General features: G+C 35.8%; 2 protein-coding genes and 1 pseudogene across 2 annotated transcripts; all 3 read left to right on the top strand.

Annotated features, from left to right (window-relative positions):
• Positions 1–5,210: 5,210 nt before the first annotated feature.
• On the top strand, positions 5,211–5,705 carry LOC142616768 (uncharacterized). Its single transcript, XM_075789552.1, has one exon. The coding sequence runs from the start codon at positions 5,211–5,213 to the stop codon at positions 5,703–5,705; it is 495 nt and encodes a 164-aa protein (XP_075645667.1).
• A 618-nt stretch (positions 5,706–6,323) lies between these two features.
• LOC142616769 (DNA repair protein XRCC3 homolog) lies at positions 6,324–7,179 on the top strand (annotated as a pseudogene).
• Positions 7,180–7,884: 705 nt separating this feature from the next.
• On the top strand, positions 7,885–11,598 carry LOC142614446 (protein FAR1-RELATED SEQUENCE 5-like). The gene is made up of 4 exons (XM_075786965.1): positions 7,885–8,107; positions 8,768–10,910; positions 11,018–11,124; positions 11,222–11,598. The coding sequence occupies exons 2-4, from the start codon at positions 8,783–8,785 to the stop codon at positions 11,255–11,257; spliced, it is 2,271 nt and encodes a 756-aa protein (XP_075643080.1). The 5' UTR covers positions 7,885–8,107; positions 8,768–8,782; the 3' UTR covers positions 11,258–11,598.
• The last annotated feature ends 2,297 nt before the right edge of the window (positions 11,599–13,895 follow it).

The raw sequence follows: 13,895 nt of genomic DNA on the forward strand, positions 1-13,895 counted from the left end.
CAGATGCAGATATTGATGAAGAATGGTTCCAAGGAAGAGATGATTAAAGTAAGATATGTACAAAAGATATATGCAAAAAAAAAAAAAAAATGTGGGACCCACTTTTGTTTTGGTATGTTTTCCTTTTGCCATCACACTTTCTTCAAGATAAAAACTATTGAACTCTATGATGGCTTAGTCCTTTGCTCAGTTCCATTATGTCTCTTGTCAGCAAAGAATCCGCATGCGAATCTTTCCTGCCCATTCAGAAGACAACTGGCACTGAATCATCACAAATCTTCGACAACTGTAAAGAAGAAAGCCAGCATTCACATTTCTTCACTGTAAAATATTCTGTCCTTTTGTAAAATATTTGCCTATAAATAGGCATTTTGTTTCCTTAGTTTGGCAGAAATTAGGAGTAGAAAAGAGTAGAAAGACTTAGAAAAAATTCCAGAGTTAGAGTTAGCTAGTTTGTGTAATATTTCCCAGTATATATCTTCCAGTCCTGTAAAAAACTTGCTCAATCTAATAATATCTCTCAGTTTATTGTATCTTGTTTTATGTTCTATTCCATATTTTGCTGTTATTTTCTATAGTATTTTAGCAATATACCCCATTAATAAGCTTCCATGATCTTCTTACACTCTCATTATCCAATCAGCGTGTTCGTCTTGTAGTTATAGCTCGTCCTTATTCTCCTTCACCAATTTCCATTTCCCGTAGCTTCCTTTTTCATGTTTTAAGTTTAGTTTTTGTATTTTAGTTGTTCTTTGTATCCTAGTTGTTCTTCGTCACTTTCTTCCTTTGTATTTTTGCCTGGTTTTCGTCACTTTCTCCCATAAAATATATATATATATATATATATATATATATAAATGTGAATATTTGTTTAATTGACTAGACATTTAAAAAAAATTATAAGGCAAATTCTATATCTCTTTTTTACTTAAATCCGAAGTTGTTGTACATGTACAAGCCAAGGTATACCTGCCAACATTTGTTACTACTTTTTTTAGTTTTTATTCTCTTCCACTATCTTTAGTATCTTTTATTATTTTTTTTTTAAATATTTTTTTTCACTCTCTCTTTTCAAGATAAGTCTTATCACATTTAACGCTTTACATAATTTTTTCTTTTCTTGGTTGAAGAACTCCTCTGCCTCTTCGCGTGGCCACACAAAACTAAGATAAAAAAGTTTTAAAAATACAAAAGGAAAGGAACAAACAAACATAGACACTTAAATGTTGAGAGAGAGATTTGAAGAAAGAACTGAAGAACAAAAAAGGGAGGAAAGCTAGAAAAAGTGGAGAACATGGAAGTCATAAACAAAGAAAATATGTAGAAGAAATGGGAGAAGAATAAGAGAGAACGAGATAATAGAAAGAAGCATTATTAGGTGAAAACAAAAATGGATAGAAGGTAAGTTAGTAAGTGTTTTTGTTTCGCCCGAAATCTATTTACAGCCTGAAATCTGGTATTTATCCCAGTATGGCTGGAACAACACCAGTATGGCCGATATTTAATCCGAAACGAAATCATAGTATTTTTGTACTGGCCTACCCACCGGTACGGTAAATTCCGTTTGTACCAGCCAGTACGGTATGACACTGACTCCCCTGGCAATGAGACTTCTAAGTTGGAACTACTAAGGGCTTGGGAACCCTTGAGTAGGTCGTAGCCTTCGCAAGATTATGAGAGAACAAGTTCCCAATGTGTGTTTTCTCATGGAAACACAACTAGATAAAGAAGGGTTTGAGAAACTTTACAACAATTTGTCTTTTCCGAATCAAATTATTGTAAAACATCCAGATTCAAAGGGAGGCTTAGCTTTTATTTGGAAGAATGACGTATCGATGGAGGTCATTAATTTTGCTGCTAACCATGTTTTAGCTAAGGTGATAGAGGATGATGGTTTTACATGGTTTTTGACTTGTTTTTATGGTTGGTCAGTAGTATAGGAACGGGAAAAGTCGTGGAAGTTATTGGCGCACTTGAGAACATTTGTAGATGGACCTTAGCTATGCATTAGTGATTTCAATGCTTTTCTTCATGCCTCAGAAAAGCTAAGAAAACAACCACTACAAACAACCCAAGTTGATGCCTTTCTGGATGTATTGGAACCGTGTCAGCTTGAGGATTTGAGCTTTAGGGGCTATCCATTCACTTGGAATAATAAGAGACCTGGTGATGCCAATACAAAGGTGCGGCTTGACTGGACAGTCACATCCAAGGAGTGGAGGGAGAAATACCAACTAAGCACTATCACTCACCTTTCATCTCATGATTTAGATCATCTGCCCATTGTACTTCAAACCTAGAGTTATGCAATATAGACAGAAGGGAAAAGGGGTTCAAATTTGAGGAAGCATGGCTTTTATGAGATGAATGTGAAATGGTGGTGGTGGATGCATGGAACACGGTAGGGAATGAGGAATCTGGGTTGGCTTTAATTAAGGAAAAAATCAGCACTTGTGGAGCAGATTTAATAGCATGGGGAAATGCCAAGTTTGACCTGAATATTGAAGCTATTAAATAGCTTAAAAATTGAGTTGATGCTCTGAATGAAGCTGAGACCACTAAAGAGAACATGGCTGAGTACTTGGAAGCATGAAAAAGAATGGATGAACTCCTTCTGAAGAAAAAGATCTATTAGGCGCAAAGGTTAAGAATCCTATGGTTAAAATATAGGGATAAAAATACAAAAAAATTTCACTCTAAAGCAACCCAACAGAGGAGGAAAAATCACATTAAGGAGATTAAAAATGGAGAAAATCAATGGATGGAAGATATGGAGAATATAGTCAAGGTAGCTTCGGATTACTTTAATAATCTGTTTAGTGCAGATCCATGTGATTAGGTGGATGAGTGTCTGCATGTGGTTTCTAGAATGTGACCTCTGATATGCAACAGATATTGTCCAGTGAATTTAGTGCGGATGAAATTAAGGCGGCGTTGTTCTAGATGAAACCAACAAAGGCTTCTGGAACTGATGGTATGAATGCTCTCTTTTACCAAAAATTCTAGCATATTGTAGGTGATACTGTAGTTACTGCTGTTTTGAATTTTTTTGAATTCTGGTAATATGGTGCTTAATATTAATCATACTAATATTATTCTTATTCATAAAGTGAAGAATTCGGAGAAAATGATTGATTTTAGACCAATTAGTCTCTGTAATGTCATTTATAAAATTATTTCCAAGGTTTTGGTGAACAAATTGAAACAGAGTCTCCCTCATATCATCTCTCCTACTTAGAGTTCTTTTGTCCTAGGTCGCTTCATAACGGATAACGTGTTGGTTGCATATGAGACATTACATACCATGCACTGTAGAAAGAAGGGAAAAAAAGGATCTTTGGCATTAAAGCTAGACATCAGTAAGGCCTATGACCGAATGGAATGACCATTTTTACAGGGAATTATGCACAAGATGGGCTTTCCATAAATATGGATAGAAAGGGTGATGAGTTGTTTTATCACACCATCTTTCTCTATTCTTATTAATGGTAAACCCTATGGTGATGTTCATCCATCAAGACGAATCTGTTAGGGAAATTCTCTTTCACCATATTTATTTCTATTATGTGTAGAGGGGTTCACTTCTTTATTAACAACAGCAAAATTGGAGGGAAGAATCAATAGAGTATCCATTTGTAGAAGGGCACCCAAGATTTCTAATCTCCTTTTTGTAGATGATTCCTTGTTGTTTTGTTGGGCGACTCATAATAAAGTGGAGGCGATTGTTGGGATACTTCAAACTTATGCAAAGGCCTCAGGTTATAGTATAAACATGGAAAAGTCTTTGGGGTATTTTAGAAGTAACACCTTAAGTGGTCAGAAACACCTTAAATGGTAAAAAACAAGAAATCATGGCGATTCTTGATGTCAAGGAGGTGAATCAATTTGAATCCTATTTGGGGCTGCCTACACTCATTGGACATGCAAAATATCATACTTTTTCCTATCTAAAGGATAGAGTATGGAAAAAACTACAAAGCTAGAAAGGCATGATGTTATTAAGGGCTGAAAAGGAGGTTCTCATTAAGGAAGTGACTCAATCCATCCCCACTTACACTATGGGAGTGTTCCTGCTTCCTATGAAGTTGTGTGATGAGCTAAATGCAATGTGTGCAAATTTTTGGTGGGGACAAGTAGGGAATGAAAGGAAGATTCATTTGAAAAGTTGGGATAAATTATCAATTTCAAAGAAAGAGCGTGGAATGGGATTTCGAGATCTAAGATCATTCAATCTCGCTATGCTAGCAAAGCAAGGATGGAGAACGATACAGGCAAATGATTCCCTCTTATATCGATGCTTTAAAGCGAGGTATTTTCCATGATCTTTCTTTCTTGAGGCTGTTGAGTCACCTAATTGCTCATTTTTTTGGGGAAGTATTATGGCGGCGCTGCCTATTCTGAAATCTAGATGTTATTGGAGAGTTGTGAATTTCTCTTTCATAAGGATTATATTGTGATAGATGAATTCCTAACCATCCAACAAACCGAATTCTATACTCAACCAATGATGATATAGAGGACTGGTGAGTTTCAAATCTTATTGATAATGATTTAAACTAGTGGAGATAAGATTTCATCAGGTTTGTGTTCCACAAAGAGGATGCCAAAGCCGTAGATATGTCCCCAACTCAATTGTGTGGCTGCATAATAGAAATGGGCTGTTCTATGTCAAATTAGCAAACGTCGTTAGACAGGTTCTGAAGGGTAAGGACTGGACTAAAAATTCCAGCGGATATGCAAAAAAAAAAAAAAAAGTTATGGACAGCATTGTCGAAACTTTGACTTCCAAACAATATTAAGGTCTTTGGATGGAGAGCTTGCCAACCCGTTTGAATTCAGTGAAGAGACGAATTATTGAAGAGAATGTCTGCCTGATTTGCACTAGATTTATAGAATCAGTGATGCATGCTATGTGGGATTGTGATGCTACACAAGACGTGTGGGTGGGGAGTTTTTCAAAATTGCAAAAAAGCTCGCATAGACAATCAGACATTATCCAACTTGTTGAATACTTATTGGATAGGCTTTTGGTGGAGGTTATGGAATTGTTTTTTGTCCAATCTTGGCTAATCTGGAATCAATGAAACAAAATGCTTCATGGGAGGAAGCTTCAACATCTGAATTGGCTGAATGCAAGAGCTAAAGAATATTTGGAGGAGTATTGACAATCACAAAAGTAGTTGGCTATTGCTCTAGCTTTGCAATCGAACATGGATGTATGGAAACCACCTCCCCAATCAGTATTCAAATTGAACTTTGATGCGTTTGTCTTCATAGAGACTGGGACTTCTGGTTTTGGAGCAATTATTCGAAAAGACTCGGGTGAAGTGATGGCAGCCATGTCAGCCAAAGATCCACCGGTGAGCTACAGTGAGGTCGAGATGCTTGCTTGCAGAAAGGCGATGGAATTTGCAACAAACGTAGGATTCTCAGAACTTGTTAGGGAAGGCGATAATGTGAATGTCATTACCGCTATTCCATTCTCAAAGCTTAATCTGTCCTTGCTGGGGAATGTGGTTGATGATATTCAATACCTGATTCATGGCTTGCATTGGGTCAATATTAGTTGCACAAGGAGAGGAGGAAACAAGGTGGTTCATGCTCTCGCACAACATGCTAGGAACATTAATAATGATATGTATTGGATTAAGGATTCACCTCCACCTATTATGGAGGCTTTTTTTCATGATTCTCTTATTTTATAATTGAATGAATGAATGTTCCATTTTTTTTTTTAAATCTTTTATAAATAGGTTGAAAATCATACTGCTCATTAACAAGACCAAATTTTTAAAAAAAAAAATTTCACATGGGCCCACCTATTTGTCCTTCTTTTTTCTTTTTTTCCCCCTTAAATAAAATAGTATTCTTTTACTATACATTTATCATTTAAAAATAAAAAACAAATACATATACCAAACACAATTATTATTATTTTTTCATATTTTAAATGAGTAATTACACATAACCCACTTGTGGTTTGGGCGAAAATCACCTTGCCTGCTCGTGGTTTGAAAAGTACCACTTAACCCATTGGCGGTATGTTCCGTTTGTTTTTCATAACCCACATTTGTTAAAATCAGGGGTAAATAAGTATTTTTGTTCAAATTTTACTTCTCTCTCCTCCCAAAACAAAAAATAGAGCAAAAATACAAGAGAAACAAGATCAAAAAGTGGTATTTGTCTCTTTCCATTCACACAAATTTTGAACATGAAGAACATACCCAAAAAAATAAAAAGCCTAAGCCCCATTGCCTCCCTCAACCCTTTGGCTAACTCCATCACAAAAAAAAAAAAAAAATGAAAAGTCACAAAATTCAAACATGACCCTAGAAAACCTGCTTCATCGTCTTCCATCAACCCAGAAATGCACCTTTGGCTGCCCAATCCTAGACCGCTGTCTCGGCGGTGGCATCCCTTGCAACTCAATAACCGAGCTTGTCGCCGAGAGCAGTTGTGGCAAGACACAACTTTGTCTCCAACTAACCCTCTCCGCCTAGCTCCCACCCTCACTCGGTGGCCTCTCCGCCTCTTCTCTCTACATTCACACCGAGTTCTCTTTCCCTTCTCGCCGCCTCCACCAACTTTCCCATGCCTTTATCTCTTCACACCCAAGAATTTTCAATAATGATCCTTGTGATCGTATATTTGTTCATGCTGTATATTCTGCAGACCAACTGTTTGATATAATGCCTAAGATAGAGTCTTTTTTTGAAAACACGAATACCCAGTTACCGATTAAGCTCATTGTGATTGATTCCATTGCTACATTGTTTCGTTCCGAATTTGAGAACACCCCAGTTGAGCTTAAGTTGAGGTCGTCATTGTTTTTTAAGATTTCAGGTAAATTGAAGTCGTTGGCGAAGAAGTTTGGTTTGGCTATTGTGGTGATGAACCAGGTGGTGGATTTGATAGGGCATTCAGAGGGGATGAATGGGCTGAAGGTTGGGAATTTGGGTTCTTTGGTTTCGTCTGGAAGATGAGTTTGTCATGCTTTGGGATTAGCGTGGGCTAATTGTGTGAATTTGAGGCTTTTCTTGTTGAGGAATGAGGAAGTCGTTGGAGAATAAAATGGGTCGGTGGATGTTGAGTGCTTGTGGAGGTGGTGATTTTCTCCCTAGGCAAACAAGGCGGCAACTTCATATTGCCTCCCTCAACCCTTTGGAAGTTGTGTCTTGAGAAATAGAAATGGAAGTTTTGTTGCTTATATACAAAAACTGGAGACCTGCAACTAATAAAACTATCTTCATGTTCAAAATTTGTTTGAATGGAGAGAAAGACAAATACCACTTTTTGATCTTATTTCTCTTGTATTTTTGCTCTATTTTTTGTTTTGGGAGGAAAGAGACATAAAATTTGAGCAAAAATACCAATTTAACCCTGATTTTAACAGAAGTGGGTTACGGAAAACGAACGGAACATACCACAGGTAAGTTAAGTGATACTTTTTAAACCACGGGTAGGCAAAATAATTTTCACCTAAACCACATGTGAGGTATGTGTAATTACCCATTTTTTTAAAATATGTTATTTGAAATGTGATACAAAACACTTTTTTTTTTTTTTGTATTATGAATACGTGCACGCAATATTTTTTAAATCATAATTTCAACACCATTTTATACCTAAACATCATTATCAAACTAGTCCTGTCTCAGCTGTCTGTGTGAAGTTCCCTTCTAGACCAATACTATTATCTTTCGTACGTCATAGTATCTAATAACTGGCTAAATGTTAGATAAAAATATAAAAACTTAGTTTATTTCCACACAAAAGATTAGTTTTATTACTTTTTTTTTTTGTGTGTGGGAAATATAAGATAATAAAATGCCAAAAGGACAAAGTATCAAAGTCCAATCAGTTTCACCTTTTCTGGGTCTCCACAAAAAAAATTGCCCATCAATTTATCTTTCTAACCGTCCAAAAAAAAAAAAATATATCAATCCCGCTCAATTGCAATTTCCACACTCTCTCGCTCTCTCTCTCTCTCTCTCTCTCTCTCTCACTTCCTCCTTTTCACTCTTCTCACGTTTTTCTCGCTCTCCCAATCCACAATCCCAGCTCTCCTCTGCGATCGAACCTGGATCCACGCCAAAAACTCAACTGGGTATGAAAAATTCTCTCCTCTTTTTGCTTTAATCTGAAATATTATGCTTGAATTTGTTCATTCGTAAGCTTAACTGAAACTAGGAAAAAAAAGGGTAAACTTTGTATTTTTTTTTTTAAAACCTTTTTAAAGTGTTTTTGGGTTTCATTTGGAACAAAATTTTCTGGGTTTTAGACTTTCTATCTTCTTCTATTTATATATCATATTAAGTTTTTCTGGGGTTTTTTATTTTATTGTTCTATATATTTTTTTGGGTCTGTAATTGTAAATTTTCTGTTGTTATAGTTTCTTAAGGGATGTCAAGTATAGCTAATGTATTAAGGGTGCGTTGGCATAAGCAGTTGTAAAATGGTGTTTTGAGTTTAAAATGAGTGTTTGTAAAAAAGCTACTAGGATTTGTGGTTGCGAAACAGAGTTTTGGGTTTTAAAAGCGCTTTTTTAAGCTCCAAAAATACCTAACCAAACGGACCCTAAATATTAACCATGTATTTGTTGTTTATGCAATATGTATTTTTGGGGCTGTAATTGTAATTTTCTGTTGTTCTAGGTTCTTAAGGGATGTAAAGTATAGCTAAAGTATTAAATATTAGCTCTATATTTGTTGTTTATGCAATTTATTCTTAAATGTTTATGAAAAATGTGTTTTGTTTGAATGATTAGGTTTAGACTAATGTAATGGATCTTTCAAGAACTGCGCCGGATGTAATTGAGGAAGGTGATAATGGAGAAGATTGTCGGATTGTAACTTCGCGTGAATTTGATGGGGAAATCAAACTTGGAATGCAAGTGAGTTCTGAAGAAGAAGCTTATGACCTTTACAATGCACATGCTTTTAAGAAGGGGTTTAGCATTCGAAAAGCGACTAGGCGAGTGGTTAATGGTGTTATTAGGCAGCGAGAGTTTGTGTGTTCGAAACAAGGGTTTAAAGAGTTCGAAGACCCTGTTAATGCGAAGAAGTTCAATCATTTAGATACTAGAACAGGATGTTGTGCTAGGATTCGATTTGATGTGAAAGATGATGTTTGGACTGTTGTTTTGTTTAATGACACACACAATCATGAATTTGCAAGTCCTGAACAAAAGCTTAATTTGAGATCAGGAAGAAAGGTACTAAATGCTAATGGGAGTACAACTAGCACAAAAACAAAAGCAACGGGATCATGCTCATGCTCATGTTTGTCAAAGGAAGTCGATGGTGCCAATAATATTGGGTTAAGCAAGCTAGATAGTCACAATTACTTGCCTACTGTGAGAAAAGAAATGATTGAAGCTGGGGATGGGCAAAGTGTTTTTAATCATTTCAGACATAAGCAAAGTGAAGATCCTATGTTTTTCTATTCATTGCAAGTGGACCAAGACAATAGGATGGCAAATTTATTTTGGAGAGATGGTAGATCAAAATTAGACTATGGTTATTTTGGGGATGTTGTTATTTTTGACACCTTTCGAATCAATAGTTACAACTTAATTTGTGCACCATTTGTAGGGGTTAACCATCATTGGAAGAATGTTTTATTTGGTTGTGCCTTTTTAATAGATGAGACAACTGAGTCATTTATTTGGTTGTTTAAGACTTTTTTGGCAGCTATGGGAGGTCAACAACCAAAATCTATTTTTACAGATCAAGACCAAACAATGGCAAATGCTATCAATTTGGTTTTCCCGAAATCCCGTCATCGACTTTGCCCATGGCATATTAGTAAAAATGCTAAACAACATCTTGGTGGACTTTATACTATTAATGCTGATTTCAACTCGAGATTTGATAAGTGCTTAAATGGATGCATAAACGAAATGGAATTTGAGTCCACTTGGAATGATATGATTGAGAAGTATAATCTACGGAGTCACGAATGGCTTAATAGTTTATATGAGGATCGAGAAAAGTGGTGCACAGCTTTGAGTGTAGATTTTTTCTCAGCAAAGCTGAAATCTTCCCAACGGAAGGAGAGCTCAACTAGTGTTTTTCATCAAATAATGCGAAAGCCTATGCTGCTTATTCAAGCTATTCAGTCTTTTGAGGAAAAAGTAGCACAATTGCGTCAAGATGAATCAAATGAAGATTTTCGTTGCAAAAATGGTGCACCCTCAAAAGTTACTCGTTATGGAGGTATTTTGAGTCATGCTGCAAGTGTTTATACTCATGCTTTATTTAGAGTGTTTGAAGAGGAGTTGAATTCATGTTTGGGATTGAGTTGTGTTGAAACTAATCATCATGGGGATAATTCTATCTATTCACTAACTGAACTTGGAAATGGAAGTGTTCATATTGTTGAGTTTGACCGATCCAAGCTGATTATTTGTTGTAGTTGCAAGTTGTTTGAGACATTAGGTTTGTTATGTTGCCATGCTTTAAGGGTGTTTGTTGTGAATAATGTGAACGTGATTCCCGATAAATATATATCAAATAAATGGACAAAAGATGCAAAGAAAGGGTTGTATTGCTTTGATGATTCATGTCAAGAAAATGAGAAATCTACCCATGCATCACGCCTGAGCGAGTTATGTCATTTGGGGTATATTGTTTTTGAAAAGGCTTCATTGACAAATAGCAGGACCAAAATTGTCAAAGATAAGTTAAGAGAGGCATTGCACCTGGTTGAAAAGGATGTGACATCCATGAGTATGGTGGAAATTGTTGGTCAAGAATGTCTCCAAGAAGATGCCAACAATAGTGATGATATGGAACCTTGTGTAGTTGGTGATAAACAAGTCTTTGACCCACCGCATGTGAGAAAGAAGAGAAAAAAAGTGAAAGATGCAATCACATTACAAACTCCACAACCTAGTCACATGGTGCATGGTAAGTTAAAATTTATGTTATTTTCAATTTTTTTTTTCTTAGTATGACTTATTGAATTTAACTGTATATTTATAATTTCTTTTTTGCTATTCCAACTGAAATTTCAGGAGATGGTCAATCATCATCTTCTTCACTTGAGTTGTCTTTTGATGATCACAATTTTAACCTCACAAGAACGCCCCAAGAGAGTACCTCCATGCCATACTTGAGTCCTGTAATTTCTACAACCTACTTGTGCACGCATATATGAATTTAACATTTGCTTCTTCTTCTGTTTTTTCATCCCTTACCTTTTGTTATATTTGATGTAGGAATCTACCACATCAAAAGATGGTACGCAAGGATGATACAAGACTTTGAAGTAGGTATTTTTTGGAACACGATATAATGTCACGGTAAATTTCTTCTGATAGTTGCCAATGGTCTTTGGTCCAATTTGCACATCAACCCCCAGTGGTGGGACATGTTTAGAGGTTGAATCCCCTCAAAAACTTCACCTGGTTGGGTAAGAAAGAAAAAATGCTTTTGAATGTGACTTTCATGCATGTTTAAAACATCCATTTTGTGTAAAAACCTCCACATGTACTGCCAGAAGGCATGTTTTGAAACATTTTCCCCTTAAATATTTGTTACTTGATGTGAGTTCATGAAAAAAGTAGTCACCGGATGTGAAGTTTAAATGGTGGTTTTATAATGGGATTTTGAATGGGCTGTGGTATTGGTTTTGAAATGGCTTTTTGGTTGAGAGAGTTTTGCTAAGAATGTTAGGTTTGATCGATGGAGTGGGCATGGTGTAACTGATTTCAGCTAGAAGGCTTATTTCAAACACAATGCACCACATGAACTTGAAAAGGCAGATTCTGTCCAACCAAAAAGGAAGTTTATAAGTCAGGGTTATAATGGATCCTTTAGCTGAAACTTAAGAAGTGTATAGTCTACTCATAAAGCCTTCACATTGTAACTTTTGGTGCGATTTCATGGTCATTTGAGGTGTTAGCAATTTTTCAAAGTTGTCAGGTCCACAGGATTGGCAAAATCATACATTGAGCTTGGAGTAATTAAAAACCCAGTAGTAAGGGAAAGTGCCTGGACTAACTATAAACCCAGAAGTCTCTAGTTTGACCCCTAGCTGAGACATTTCATGATTTACCTGTGCTCAGTGGGGGTGTATAGGCATCCGGGGTTTGCCCCTCAAGGGTGGTCCCACTGTCCCATACCTTGAGGGGGGTTCCTCGTCATTAACCACCAAAAAGCACACAAAGTTACATTATACCCAGTGCTGTCTCCCCCAAAATTTTTTTAATAATAATAATAATAATGATGATGTTATAAATCATTCCATCCTAAAAATGCTGATCGTTTCTTCTATATGTTTGGTAGCATGACTCACCAATTTGGTGACCTTTATATTTTGCTTCATCTCTCTCTCTACCCCCAGCCCCCAACAGGAAAAATGAAAAAGAAAAAGAACTACTTCAAAGTTTTTATAATCTTCTTGCCATCGTTGTATTGAGCTATGCTGGGGAGATAATATTTTTTTCACATTCTATTTCACAAGAACTTGTTGAGGTGCCAAATTATGACTAGTACTATATTATTTTCACATGTATCTATCATTAACACCATAAATATGGTATCTTAGTAGTAGTGAAAAAAATTGTTATATCAGATTTGATGTGGATGTACTCTTATAATCTTTGAATGCTATGCCTATAGTCCTACCTCCAAAAACATCTAATATTAAATAAAAAATTGGGCGAGCATTTAATAGGGTTATATATGTGTGTGTCAAAGAATTAACACAGTTCTGGCTGAAGAACTAGCAGAAAAGAACAGTTATAGAACTATGTATTGCAAATGCTATAGCTTTGACTTAATAGGTAACAATAATTACAAACTAGCAGCAAACAACTTCAACCCGTGATCCATTCCTACAAGCAAACCTTAATCTAAGAATCCAAAGGGGTAACAGCAATGGCAACCTTTGTTTCTATCATGGGGCAGGTCACTTGAGGAAACAGAAGACGGTGTTGATGTTCAAAGTTCTACTTATATGGTTCACCCTTAATCGAAGGTCATTTTTGTTGGTTCACCCTTAATCGAAGGTCATTTTTGTTTATGCATTTCAATGTATACTTTTACTGATATGCTAATTACCCTTGCAGTTAGCGGAATTGATAAAGAAAGAATCTGTTAAAGTAGGCGTAAGCAAGGTTCTATGTCAAGATTTAAGCAAATACTTTCATCAGACGAAGTGGTATTTATTAAACCTCAAACATGTATTTCAATCCAGTGAACCCATCTTTCTTTTTCCAAAAGTATAAAAACAAAGTTGTTGGAATTCTTAAGCCACCTCTAATTTGTGCTTCTTTACCAAATAAAACTTAGAATTGCAGTGATTCCCAGGAGGTGTATGGAAATGTCGTGGATGATTGGATGCTTAGGTAACAATCTCAGATAATGTGAAAAATAAAGTATGACTTGGCATTCCAAATGGACAAAAAGAATAGGCAACAATAAGTCAGTAATAAAGTTTGTAACTTTTGTTTCTGGTAAGTGATAAAATTTGGAACTTAGCATGTCATAAATTAGAAAAATCATTCCAATAACTCATGAGAGCTGTTGAAAGTTGAAACACCGACAAATTTTGGGGGAAAATAGGTAAAAATGGCAAACTATTATATGACGACAGAAAAAAAAACAAACAGATTCACATTGCCTTTTTTTTTTGTGGGTAAATAAGGATAACAAAAACAAGCCCAGTGGGTCACGTTATAGGCCAGTCCATTGATGGATATGGGGCAAAAGGTAAAAAAGACACATCATCAAATATAGAACAATTAGACTAAAATATTAGCAGTTATTCAATTATATAATATAATGTTAGTCAATGATGACTCTTTTTTTAAGCTGAATAATTAAGTATCACTAAACAAAAATAAAAGGACATCAAAAATTTAGTCCTGAGATCCAAACTATCTTCAT

This window comes from Castanea sativa, chromosome 11 (assembly GCF_040712315.1).
Source record: "Castanea sativa cultivar Marrone di Chiusa Pesio chromosome 11, ASM4071231v1".
Taxonomy (NCBI): Eukaryota; Viridiplantae; Streptophyta; class Magnoliopsida; order Fagales; family Fagaceae; genus Castanea; species Castanea sativa.